At 38.4% G+C, this 14,199-nt stretch overlaps 1 protein-coding gene across 1 annotated transcript in view; it reads left to right on the top strand.

Moving 5' to 3' along the window:
• LOC145661604 (phospholipid-transporting ATPase ABCA3-like) overlaps positions 1-14,199 on the top strand; it is a 1,415,399-nt gene that overhangs the window by 1,203,702 nt on the left and 197,498 nt on the right. The window contains exon 16 of the mRNA XM_081726924.1: positions 2,105-2,191. Coding sequence (XP_081583050.1) covers positions 2,105-2,191 — 87 coding nt within the window. The remainder of the gene's footprint in view (positions 1-2,104; positions 2,192-14,199) is intronic.

The following is a 14,199-nucleotide window of genomic DNA, read 5'->3' as shown; positions in this document are numbered from 1 at the left end:
GTTGAAATCACTGACAAATATAGCAGCTTCAGAATTTCGTTGAAGTTTCTTTTTTATTCTGAATAAATCATATCCATTTACATTTAAGTGCTTCCTCAGTTCATCTGCTGCAAGCTCTCCTGGCATTTTCTTCTCCTTTGAGATTCATCAGAGCGGAAATTCTTCCATTTCTATCTCTACACTAGATTGTGCAAGCTACTGATTTATCTTCTCACAAAATACGAGTATTTTGTATTTTCCTAAAGCATTAAACAGACATCTTTTGCCTCTATTTTCTTCTGAAACTGCTGCTGCAAATTGTTTACAAGTTTTCAGGCCCTAAGATACTCAATCCAATTCGTGAGACTGCAGGTATTTTGAAACAGGCTCCGTTTCTGTAAACAAGTCCTGATACACAGACCTCATCATTACGGTGTTAAATTCTGTCCATTTATTCAGCAAAGTCTCAGCTTGAAATTTCGATTTCGCATCAAAACGCTTGTCCTGTACATCATCATTGAGGAACAATAAAAATGTAAGAAACATTGATGATGATGGACAGTCGTCCTCGTTTTGGCTTCATGTTTCGTAGCGAAGCTCGTTAGTGTCGATTATATTATTTAGTACCTTGGTCTTGCTCCACCATCGTGTTGCACCAACCTTTTGAAGTTTTCATAGTCTGTTATGCCCATCAATCATTTTCTTCCAAGCATCCATTCTTTTGTAGGATTCAGACAGGAACACAACACTGGTTTGAACCACACCAAAGACGTTCGAAACTTCAGGGATCTACTCAGTTAAATTTGTCATAATCAAATTAAGAGCATGTGCCATGCGGTGGGTGTAAATAATTTCAGGATTATCCTTCTCCAGTAATGCTTTAACTCCTTTATAGCATCCACTATGTGACGTAACGCGAATCAATCTCATACAGTAGACGCAAAAATAATAACTTGGCCTATAAGGAAGAGGCATTGCTGACTGCAGGGCTACGTCTTTTCTGAGCAGGCGCTACTCTAAAACGTTGTGCATTGTCTTCTGATTAGCAATCACGTTATTTTGGATCTACTGTAGTAATTACCTACAACATTATTTTCAATCTTGTACTTTATTGGCATTATGTCTACTGGACATGATTGTGATAAAACACTATTATTCCACAGCTGGATACAATTATCGTATTTATGCTGGCGAAAAAAATCCATGTCAGCACTGTAGTATAAGCTCCAGCAGAAAATTCCAAAAAACGAAACGTGTTTTCTGTTTTAAATGAACTTGATATTTGGACTAGGCAAAAATAAATACATTTTTTAAAAATGTGCTGTTTTCCCATTTTTGAGTTATCAAATGTGTTAACATGCATAAAGGACCAACTAGCCTGTGGATAAATATGGGCCCAGCTACAAACCAGGCACCAGTCTCCAACAATGAGAGGGCTGCAACTGTCCAACATAATGAAAAACGTACCAGGGCCCCACTGTCCAACATAATGAAAAACGGGTCTAGGGCCCCAACTGCTCACTGTAATGAAGGAAGGGCCCCAACTGATCAAAATAATGAAAGACTGCCCAACATAACAAAAAAGTCCCTTGGCCCAACTGCCAAACATAATGAAAATGGCCCAGTTCCGAACTGCCCAGCATAATGAAAAAAAGGCCCAGAGCCCCAATGGTTCAATGTAATGAAAGAACGGCCCCAATAACTCAATATATTGAAGGAAAGTCCCAAAGTCAAGGCACAAACTAAATCACAGTTTCCAACATTAAAAGACCATAGGAAAGATGGGCCTGGTCCAAGTCCAGTAGAAAAAGGACCCTATCGAAAAAATTAACTCAGTGATGGGAGGATGAAAGAGAGGCGTGTGTTGGCAGCATAATAACCAGTGATCTACGGAATTATTTAGCTTTCTTCTGTTTTAGTTTTTATCTTTCTTTCTTTATTGTTTCCATTAACATTTTGTCAGAGGACCTAGGCCGCAATTTCTGGCTGGCCAAAGTTGAACTTTACCGACAGTAAACTTTAGCTTGTTTGGTAGCATTATTACAATTTAAGAATTTATAACAATGTGAAGTGTATTTTTGAATTATATTTTCAGGTAATAATAATAATATTTTCTTTTCTTTAGGCATTGGCATTGATTGTACTAGTTGCTGCTATATTCGGAAGCAATTTGTTAGTGGAAAGAGATATAAATACAATAGCAGAAGTAAAGGTAAAATGAAATAGTTAATAAAATATATAAATATAAAATTCTCGGGTCTAATCTATGGGAAAATACGTAGATTTTCAATTTACCAACTTTTCCTCTAGGGTTGGGGGTAACCTATATTCATGGATGATAGTGGTAATGTATTTAAAATGTACAACATAACGAAGACATTTGCGCAAATAATTAGTTCTTTTTTCAAATTTTGGTATATCACCTATTGCGTCATTCTTTGGGTAGAGTTCAAGGCTTTCTGATATGATTAGATTCTAATGTTCTTAATTAGTGTACTATTGTGTTATTGATTAAAATTAATTGTATCCCAAACTCAGAAAGAACAATTTGCTCTCTGAAGGCTCAAATAGCTCCACTGTGTACATAGTAGGAAATTACAACTTCGGGAGAATTTTCCGTTATTTGGGCACCACCACTAACAGCAATGGATGCTACAATAGGAGGAAATTAACTATTAATTTCAAAATTATGAATCTCCTAAAACGTATGAGAGAAACGAACAGTTTTTATACATGCTGTTTATTTATAAACTACATATGACAGAATACACTAAATTTATCATCGTGTCTGTAGTATTTTTCTATCACACATGTACAGAGGGCCAAACAAATTGTTGATGTACAAAGTCCGTGAGATAGGCAACCCAACTAACGCCTGCTCCAAGATTAATTACGCCTGGTAGAGTAGCTAGAACAGGCCCATGAAGTATGGACCAACTGTCAAAAGGACAAATCGTAAAGAGTGTTTTTCTGCAGGAGTGACGAGAAACGCTGCCTGACGAAATGACAAAAGGGAGTATTTGGATACGTGTACTCACAGTAAACAGAACAATACCAGAAAAAACATACGGACACCAGAGGCGCCGATGAGAAGATAACAGTCAGGGGACGTAAATAATCTTATAATTTACTCAAATGAGAGATTATAAACAAGTTAACTCACTTCAAATGACTATACATACATGCGCATCAAATAATATACGGATAGGTTATGCGGTATATGTAGTAGGTTACGTTTTTTAAAGTAAACACAAAGTCTTGCGCTGAGTTTAGAAACTATTAACAATAGTCCTACCTGCAAATCAATTACAATATGGATCGATCATTCGGGGCAAGACCCCAGCCTCCAATGAAAATTTTGGGGGTCTAACAGGGCCTGAGCTCCTTGGTTCCGGTGCCACTGATTGATACATAATACTACTTCGAAAGAAGAACTGGTCCGATTTCATTATTCGTTAAATGACTCTTGAAAATGTTAAATATTGGTACGCAGTAATTTATTTGTGAATATTAACAAAACAAAATTCGATAACTCTCAAATGAGTTGGAGAACTTAACCGTACTAAGCGTATTTCCCCTTAGGTTTCAAATAGAACTGAAGGTTCTTGAGGTGTATAATATTAGTGAAAATTTACACATTTAGACACAAGGAGAAAAGGGGAGAATATAGTGTCAATTAACAACAATTTAAAAATGCACGAAATTAAAGGATAATATTAAATATAGAACCATTAACAGAATTAACTCCATAATTCGCTTTCTCGATTCATTTTTCTTCCTTTATTTTCAGGATTACATAATGACTGAATTTCTCCACTGGAGATTATCTTCGTTTAGCAGCATTCAACTAGTGCTCATCCTTGTAAATGAAACATTTTAAAAAGTGAAAAGGGAGCGGGGCCTACAATCGAACGCAGGCCAGGAACTCGGCAAATCACAACGCTAACCATTCACCTAAAGCGTTACATACTCTGGCTTGCGTAAATAGTTTTTTTCTATTCGCTCTAAACAGTAGCTCGTTTATAGTCGAATTGATTGGCAAAACAGGATTATGTAATTGAGGACTCGCAGGGCATTATATCATCGTATTCACTAAATTATCTACATTACATATTTTTTGAAAACAAAATACAAAACTCCTTTATTTTGAATCAACTACGGCGCGTATATAATACCTATAGTTGGTGAAACGTGAACGAGCTGTGTTAAAAATTTCAAATTCTGGTGGTTTGCATATTTTAGGTACTAAATCCAGAATTTAGAGTGAAAATGAATTTATTGTTTACAATAAATGAAATATGATACGTTGCCCACAAGCAACTATGCCAATTTGAGGTATCTTTTATGCCGCGTTTCATCTCTCTCACACTTTGTGTTTAATTTTTTTGCTGGCTGTGATCTTATACAATATCAAACAATTATATCCTGTTTACGTTCTTCTACAAAGATATATTTGGAATATACAAATTTTATATATATACCGGGTGATTCAATAAGAACGTACTAGGCCTATATCGCAGCTAATACTGCACGTAGAGCCTTCAAACAAAAAAATTGCATGACCAAATCGTATATGTAGAATCCAATAAAAAAAAGTAGCGAGAGTAGTGGCGTATCGTGAATATCAAAATATCGGGGGTCATCTGCAAAATTTGACATGGAAATAAGGGCTGGTTATGCCTCCATTGAAACAAACACACAATGGAAGAAACGTCGAGAGGAAACACCTTCGCACCATCTGACTTTCACCCAATAATGCGACACTGTTGCTGTCAACGAGAGAGAATATGCCAAGGTACCAAGGTGTCAGATACAAGTATGTAACAACGCCTCTAGCGGCTAAATGGGAAAGGATATGACAAAGTTTGTCCTCTAAAAGTTGCATGACATTTAATGTCCTTTCGAACGATTCCAACAGTTATGCCATTTTCCATTGCAAATTTTGAAGTTGCCCTCCGTTAGAGGTATTCACGAGACGCCACTGGTACCGCTACTATTTTTATTGCATTCTGCACATACGATTTGGTGATTCAATTTTTTGTTTGAATATTACCTGCAATATAGGCCTGGTAAGTTCTTATTGAATCACCCGATATGTATATATATATATATATATATATATATATATATATATATATCCCAGGTGAGTCAAAAGTTCTGGGACACCTGCCTAAGTTTGAAAATTGACGGGAAAAGTAAAAAAATTATTGATGGGAAGAGATGTTTGATGAGGGGCCGCAACTTTTGGAGTGTATGTCATTCATGGCCGCCATCTTGGAATCCGCCATTTTGCATTCAAGTCATTTTTTTTAAATAGGAAGAATGGTGTATGACACATCAAATAACACTGGCTTGCAGTGTCAGGAATTTAGTGGTTTAATTTTTTTCTATCTTGTACAGTTTAGAAGTTCTTAATGTTCAAAGGTGGGAAATTACCTTGATACTGAATGCTACAACAGATGTTTTACGTGTTGTCCATTCCGTGCAATGCACAACTGTAGTCGCCGCAACCACTCTGACTGCACACGGAGGAGAATGTCTCCTGAAATTTGTTCACAGGCTTGTTGGATGCGTTCCTCCAGGTGTCTCAAATCACGGATTGTCTCGGCATACACTATCTGCTTAAGATGTCCCTATAGATAAAAATTAAGGGGCGTTAAGTCAGGGGATCTGCTCGGCCACTCCACGGGACCACGGCGACCGATCCACTTCCCTGGCAGTTGTTCATCCAACCATTCACGGACACAAAGTCCATAGGGTGGAGGGGCTCCATTGTGCTGAAAATAAGATGGGAAAATGCCGTCAGCGTTCAGTGTGGCAGGGAACACAAGGAAATGCAGCAGTAACAGATATTGTGGTGCAGTTAAGGTTTTTTAAATGAAAAATGGCCCATGATGCTGGTGTCCGATATTCCACGCCACATTATCACCTTCGCTGGACTATGTTCTCGACTCGGGTCAATCCAGTTCGGAGTTGCGTCACACCAGTGTCGACAATTATGTCGATTAAGCTCCCCGTTCAAAGTGAAATACGCCTCGTCGCTGAACAGTATACCCTTGGCAAACGCAAAATCCAGTTCGTGTTGTTCAGTAGCCAACATACAGAACTCCTACCGGCGATCAGGGTCATCCTCGTTCAGTTTATGTTGCATGTGCAGTTGGTAAGGATGCCACTCATTGGCGTGCAATATCCGGACAACGAAGGATTGGCTTATTGCACATGCTAGGGAAACACGACGGGTAAATCGTTTAGGACTTTTCAAAAACGACGCAACAACCGCCGTTGAAGTTTCCTCATTAGCGGCAGTCTCTCGTCGCCCACTACGTGCGCTATCTTGAACAGAGACCGTCTCCCGGAATTTGGTGATCACGTGAGCCGTCGTGCTGTGCGATACCGGTTCTCTGTCTGAGTGCCGTCTGTTGTAGTCAGCTGCTATTGTTCGGTAGCTGCATTCCCTTGATATAAGGATGATTCCGATCTTCTATTTAAATGTCAGACCCATTTTAGATCACATGGAACAAAGAGAGAACTGGGTCAGTATCAAGGTAATTTCCCACTTTGAACATTAATAACTTCTAAACTGTACAAGATAGAAAACAACAAATTACACCACTAAATTCCTGAGCTCAAACTAGTGTTATTTGATGTGTCATACACGCCCCTTCCCATTTAAAAAATGACTTGAATCCAAAACAGCGGATTTCAAGATGGCGGCCATGAATGGCATACACTCCAAAAGTTGCGGCCTCTCGTCAAACCTCTGTTCGCATCATCACTTTTTACTTTTCCCGTCAATTTTCAATCTTATGCAGGTGTCCAAGGACTTTTGACTGACCCTGTATATATACTGTATATACAGGTTGTATCATTAATGCATGGCCAAAAGTGACAAGTTGATTGAACACATCCAAATAAGTAAAAATGTTCCTCTAAACATGACTCTGATGCCGCTTCGTTTCCGAGATACAGGGTGTTCACGTGTCAAGTCCCTACAATATCTCACTATGGGAAAGTAAATGGAAATGTTCCATATTACAGGAATAACACAATCAAGTGGAATTATGCCTGTGCAAATACATTTATACTAACATAGAGAATGAAACTAATCAACATTTGAGCTTATTTGGTTGACAATGTTGCCAACCTGGTACAAAATGTTTGTTTTCAAAAAGCAGTAGACGTCCACACTTTAGCGTATGATTGCTGACATCAAAACGTTCCTAAATATGGGGCAGTGTCTTCCGAAGTTTATGTGTGACATAAATGAACGCTGCATCAAAATCATCATCACCACCTGGCGGAAAACCACGTAGATCGGTTTTTACGTTAATCAATACGTCAACGTCTCATACAGTTTTACTTTTTGAAAGGACGTTAAACTCATCTCATTAAGATCATAATTCTGTGTTAAATACCAACTTGAAACCATACGTCCAAAATAAAAATTATTCATGTTCCTGATCTATCTATCTATCTATCTATCTATCTATATATATATATATATATATATATATATATATATATATATATATATATATAGAGAGAGAGAGAGAGAGAGAGAGAGAGAGGGGGAGAGCAGAGTAATTTTGTTGTATTTTTTAAAGGCTGGGGTGGCTTAATTGTAGAGCGTTCAGCTCTGGTGCATGGGGTCGTTGGTTCGATCTCAGCTTGCACAAAGTGAGATTTGTGCTGGAGAAAGACCGTGTGTGCGTGGGTTTTCTCAGGGTTCGCCTGTTTCCTCTCACTTTCTTCGTTCCACAATTTTCATTCATTCCTCATCATCACCGTCTCCTTTACCTAGCTCACATATACATGGGAAGTCTAACTTAAATATTTAATTTCATTTCATTGAAAAAATTAGTATAATTCATAATCTGCATCTTTATAAAGCAACTTGAACAATCATATAGATGTATAATGCTTGGAATTGAATTAAATCGCAATTTCAGTAATCTGCAATATCTTAGGTTTCCATTTTATTTACATCAAATGTTTAGTTACTTTATACATTATAGCAAGAAACATGAAATGAAATCTTTAGTTTTACGTCCCACGTTTATGCCGGTTAGGCTAAAGGAAACGGTGATGATGAGAAGTGAATGAAATAGTGGAATGAAGAAAGTGGGAGGAAACGGAAAAACATCGAGAAAACCCATAAGCAAGCTGTTTGTCCACCACAAAGTTGATATTAGCTGCGATATAAGACACAATTATCTAGACCTTTGCTGCGGGAGACCCTGGTACGATTCCGGCGGTAGCTTATGTGGTTCGGATCCCATGTTAATCAGTAGGTCCCGTCTCACATCCATTCGCTGGTGAAAAGGACGCTAAACTCAAAATTAACTCAACTAAACAATTATCTATACATTGAACTTAATTAGGAAATTCGTAGTGTTATCATAGGAGTAAGTTTATCAAAATGAAATATATAATAATGGTTGTATATAAAATAGGGTTTGCGTAATGTTGTAATGCCCATCTAGGGTTGCAATAGTGGACTGTTCAAACTGTCGATCAAATCATTCTAATTATTTCAATATTCACATTCCAAAGTGGTGACCGAAATGCATTGATATACCAGACAAAACAAGCAAATAGTCGCTGCTCAGACGGTGAAGTCATGGACTACTAACGAAGTCATGGACTCCGTGTACGAACCTCGCTGCGGTCATAATTCTTCATAGTCGGGATTCAATTGCTATGAAGCATATTTTTACTTTGCTGAAGCATTTAAATCTCTTCTTTTTCAAACAATAGCTTCCATTTCTATCAGTATGTGGAGTTGGTTGCTCCAACAGCTCATAAAAGAGTACTTTTTAATTTGCTAACAGCCAGAATCCACTCATTATTTCGATGTATGCTGTTTCACTGAGCACTGGACAACTGTATAGTATTCTGTTGTACACGTTAACAGACAATGTTGTACTGACCTTGTCAATGCCTCTAGGCATAAGACAAAATCAAAATGTTAATATGCTGTTCTGTGAGTATTAGCTCAGCAGAGGTTTCGATTTATGTATACTTGCCATGTTACTGCTCTCTTTAAAAATGACAGATATTTGTCTTAGGCCGTATAAAGAAACTCGCTAAAGCTCGGTGTATTAGAATGGTGTCCTTCTCATTTCTTATTACAATTAAATAAGAAAACATCATTTCCTTAATGATACTAAAAAACGAATATAAAACCCGATTACTATTCCGATTTTAGAGGTGTAACTCGCTAAAGCTCGCTGGGGGCTCCGCCCCCAGACCCCCGGTCATGGCTTTCCCATAAGGTGTCAAGTTCTGGAAAACTATTCCATGAGGAATTCACTTCCCTTTACAACACACACCTGTTACCAACACATACTTCAATTGAACCGGTATTATTTCTTCCATTTAACTTTGGACAGCAAACAGACAATTTATAAGAAAGAACTCTTGTTACTACTTCTATTCTGGCAATCATGTATACACGACTCCAAAAGTGCATTACCACCTGCAATTCTCCTTTTCCTGCAATAGCTGGCAACCCAAAAAGCTCGGCGGTTTGGTTGGTTGCAAATTCGAAATGCGTTGGACTAAACCTCAATTTTGACACAAATATATCAGTGTGGCAAACTGCAAATAAGAGAATAAAACAAATTGTTAAGAATGACAATTTTATTAATGTCACGGAGTTGGATGACATCAAAAGTTACAAAAGGACTTACTTAAGCAGTTCAAACAAGATGATTGGTAAGAAACAGATATAAGAAGAAAGCATTTCTGTCATTCCCCCCAACCGACCCAAAAAAACTCATAAAAAGAAAAAAGTTATATAATATAAAGGTTTCATATAAAAGCCTAACAACACAAAAACAAATAGCTAAACGAAACGAAAAAGAGACAAACACAGAACCACCAGTGGCGACACAGGAACACCAGTGGCGGAGCAGACTTCCGGCGCTCCCATGCTAGATAAAGAAATGGGACCCTAGTTGTAAACCCCATTGTAATAATAATAATAATAATAAAAATGATAATAATAATAATAATAATAATAATAATAATAATTAAAAAGTCGTTTCCATTTCAAAATTTCTGACTCTGTCTAAGAGCATGAATGCATATAGCGATCATGTTTGCACGTTTTGTCAATGAGCGGTCCCAAAGGCCAAAAGGGGTGGAAAACTCCAAGAGAGGAATAAAAAAACTTTCTTATGGTAAATTCTAGTTCAAAGTTCGAAGCACTTGCTTTTGCACGTGATTTTTTGTTTCTTTTTTTTCAGGGAACCGAAAAGTTCTGGCGACTAAGAAATTATACCATATAATATTGCAAATTAGCAAGTGAATGTATTTACATTGCAATTTGAGGTAATAAAGATATTATGATTAGAAAACAATATTGTAAAAAGTAAGTTTAATTTCTTCATCCATCGCAAGTCTTAGGGGCCCCTTATACCTCGCCGGCCTCCGAATAGCGATATCGAAAATTTAGAATGATATATTCATGTCCATATATTCGCGATATCGAATGTTGATATATGATAATATTGATATCGACGATAGCGATGTATCGACATATCACAGGCCCAGGTCCGAGAAGTGATGCGTCAAATATACTGGAATCAACAATCACATTCTAAATAATTTCTCCCTTTCCGTATTCAATGTTGAGGGGGAAGGCTGTTAACCCGAATAGAAAATTAAGAAAATAAATGTTAAGATAAAAGTTTGTTTTCCGTCTCCCCTTGAATACAAAAATTAACAGAAAACTATTAATGTAGTTTACCTTTTACTTCTGTTTCTGATTGTTATCACACATACTTTAGATAGTATACCAATACATTCTATAAATTTTCACAAACAAGCAAGCCGGAAGATGAATTTCCTGTGATATTATAGTGGAATGTTCTAGAAAATAGTCATAATTCATTGCCCATATTTCTATCAGTACTTTGGTACTGACGAAGAGCTACAAGACTAAGAGAACTAGAGATTAGAGATTTCATTCCTTTTTTTCCCCAGAGATTTCATTTAGACTAAAAGACTTCTGCATTTTCCTGAGATTCTCATTTTCTTAATATAAGTCCCCTATCCTGGGCTAATTCTTGCTATCGCGGTTTCGAGGTAATCGGCAAACGAAAGAGTAAAGTTTGTCGACTCTCAACTCTCGACAGTTTGTGAGAAGATATTTCACAGTTCATGTTGTTATTTGTTCGTTACACAAACACATCTAGTTGACTCTATTCATGGTAAATTACTGAATTATAAGCATTTACAATTATTGAAAAATGAATAATTATTTTTAAACATAAAAAGTCGTAAGAGTTCATGAGAATGCAGTAGTAGATGAATGTGAATGAAAATATTGTTTATTTGTTGAAATGTGCCAACTGAATGTGAATAGTAAGTGTTTCCTATTTTCTTGTCCAGAGGCGGATCTACGATGGACTTTTGGTTGCCCGGTGGTTGATAATACTCGTACTTAGAGCTACTTTAAACAGCTCCAAACTTTGGAATGGTTTTTATCTGTATATAAAATACGAAATATCCCCTTTCTGGGGGGCAATCGCCACGATCGCCCCTTGGATCCGCCCCGCTCTTGTGTAGCAGACCTTGAAGACATTTATTTCGTGTATGGTCCTGACGATGCTGATTGGGGATGGCCACATCAGGATAATTTTTTATTCTGATATCGGATAGAAACTTACCGGATTTCCAATATCCGGTTGACGGATAAAAAAACGGATGATGGATAACGGATAATATCCGGATAACGGATGACGGATAATAACCGGATAACGAATGACGGATAATATCCGGATAACGGATACTATCCGCATGACGGATAACAGATAATATCCGGATGACGGATAACGGATAAGATCCGGATGACGGGTAACGGATAATATCCGGATAATTTGTAAAAATAAAATAACGAATAATATCTGGATAATAGAACATTCGGATAACTGATGACATCGAGATGACGAATAAAGGATAATATCCGGATAACGTACATGGGTTTAAAAAGACAATATAGAAGACGGACGTATTAGTTTATTCTGCTCATGGAGTTATTAAAAGACAATCATCGGGCAGTGGTCTTTACTATTGAAAGATATTGCTTCTTAAAATGTTTCCTAGTAACTTCCAATTTTCTTGTTCTTGTTGTGGGAGGAGGTGGATCAATGGTAGACCGCTAATTCTAGTGCGTGGGGTCCTTATTCTTTCGATCCCCCTCCAAATAAGTTTGCGGTGGACAAGATCGTATCCGTAGGTTCTCTCAGGGTACTCCCACTTCTTGCCATTTTCATTCCATCTATTCTTCTATTATCATTGACTTGCTGTAATCACTGGGCGCGGTGGTTCAGTGGCAGGGCCCCTCCCCTGGTACGTGGGGTCCTTATTGTTTCGATCTCCGGCCAAGTAAGTTTGTGGTGGACAAGATCATATTTGTGGGTTTTTTCAGGGCACTCAAACTTCTTCCCACTTTGCATTCCATCAATTCCTTTATTATCACTGACTTTCCTTAATCATTGGGCGCGGTGGCTCAGTGGTAGAGCGCTACCTCTCGTACGTGGGGTCCTTATTTTTTCTAATCCCAGCAAAGTAAGTTGTGTGTTGGACAGGATCTTACCTATGGGTTTTCTCCGGGTATTCCTGCATCTTCCCGCTCTTAATTCCACAAATCCCTCTATTATCTCTGACTTACTTTATTCATTGGGCACGGTGGCTCAGCGGTAGAGCGCTTCCTCTTGTGCGTGAGGTCCTTATTGTTTCAATCCCCAACCAAGTAAATTTGAATTGGACAAGATCGTATCCGTAAGTTTTCTCAGGGTATTCCCGCTTCTTCCCAATTTTCATTCCAACAACTCCTCTATTCTCATTGACTTGGTTTAATAATTTGGCGCGTTGGCTCAGTAGTAAAGCGCTTCCTCTGATGAACCAAGTAAGCTTGTGGTGGAGAAGATCGTATACATTGGTTTTCTCAGAGTACTCCCGCTTCTTCCCACTTTTCACTCCACCAATTCCTCTTTTATCGTTGACTTGACTCAATTATTGGTCACGGTGGCTCAGTAGTAGAAAGCTTCCTCTGGTGCGTGGGGTCCCTACTGTTTCGATCCCCTGCCCGATAAATTTGTGGTGGACTAGATCCTATCAGTGGGTATTGTCAGGATACCCCCGCTTCCTCGCACATTTCATTCTACCAATTCGTCCGTTATCATTGACTTGCTTGAACCAATGGGTGCAGTGGGTCAGTGGTAAAGCGTTTCGTTTGATGGGCCAAGTAAGTTTGTGATGGACAAGATCGTATCCGTCGGTTTTCTCAGTGTATCCCTGGCTTCTTCCCACTTCTCGTTCCACCAATTCCTCTATTATCATTGATTCACATTAATCTTTGGGTGCGGTGGCTCACTGGTACAGCGCTTCCGTGGTGGGCTAATTAAGTTTATAATGCACAAGGTCGTGTAAGTGGGTTTTCAGTGTACGCCTGCTTCTTCCCACTTTTCATTTCAGCAACTCCCCTATTATCATTTCATTGGTTTAATCATTGGGCGCAATCGCTCAGTGTAAAAGCGTCTCCTCTGGTGGACCAAGTAAGTTTGTACTTTACAAGATCGTATCCATGAGTTACTCAGGGTACTCCCGCTTCCTCCCACATCTCATTCCACCAATTCTTCTATTATCATTGATTTGCTTCAATCATCGGGCGTTGTGGCTCATGGTAGAGCCTCTTGTTGTGGTGTGCCGGTAAGCTTGTAATGGACAAGATCCTATCCGTAGGTTTTCTGAGGTTACTCCCGATTCTTCCCACTATTCATTCCAGCAACTCCTCTGTTATCATTGACTTCCTTCAATGATTGGGCAGAGTGGCTCAGTGGTACAGCTCTTCGTCTGATGGGCCAAGTAAGTTTGTGGTGGACAAGATCAAATCCATAGCTTTTCTCAGGGTAATCCCGCTTCTTGCCACTTTTCACTCCATCAATTCTTCTATTATAATTGACTTGCTTTATCCATTGCATGCGATGGCTCAGTGGTAGAGGGCTTCCTCTTTTGAGTGGGATCCTTATTCTTTCGATCCCCACCCAAAGAAATTTGTAGTGGACAAGATCATATCAATAGTTTTTCTCAGGGTACTTCCGTTTCTTTCCACTTTTCATTCCACAAATTCCTCTATTATTATTGACTGGTTTTAATCATTGCGGTGGCTCAGTGGTACAGCGCTTCCTCTGCTGGACCAATTAAGTTTGA

This window comes from Thermobia domestica, chromosome 10 (assembly GCF_964235325.1).
Source record: "Thermobia domestica chromosome 10, izTheDome1.hap1.1, whole genome shotgun sequence".
Taxonomy (NCBI): domain Eukaryota; kingdom Metazoa; phylum Arthropoda; class Insecta; order Zygentoma; family Lepismatidae; genus Thermobia; species Thermobia domestica.
The sequence above is the reverse complement of the archived record's forward strand: the minus strand, read 5'-3'. Positions and strand labels throughout refer to the sequence as shown.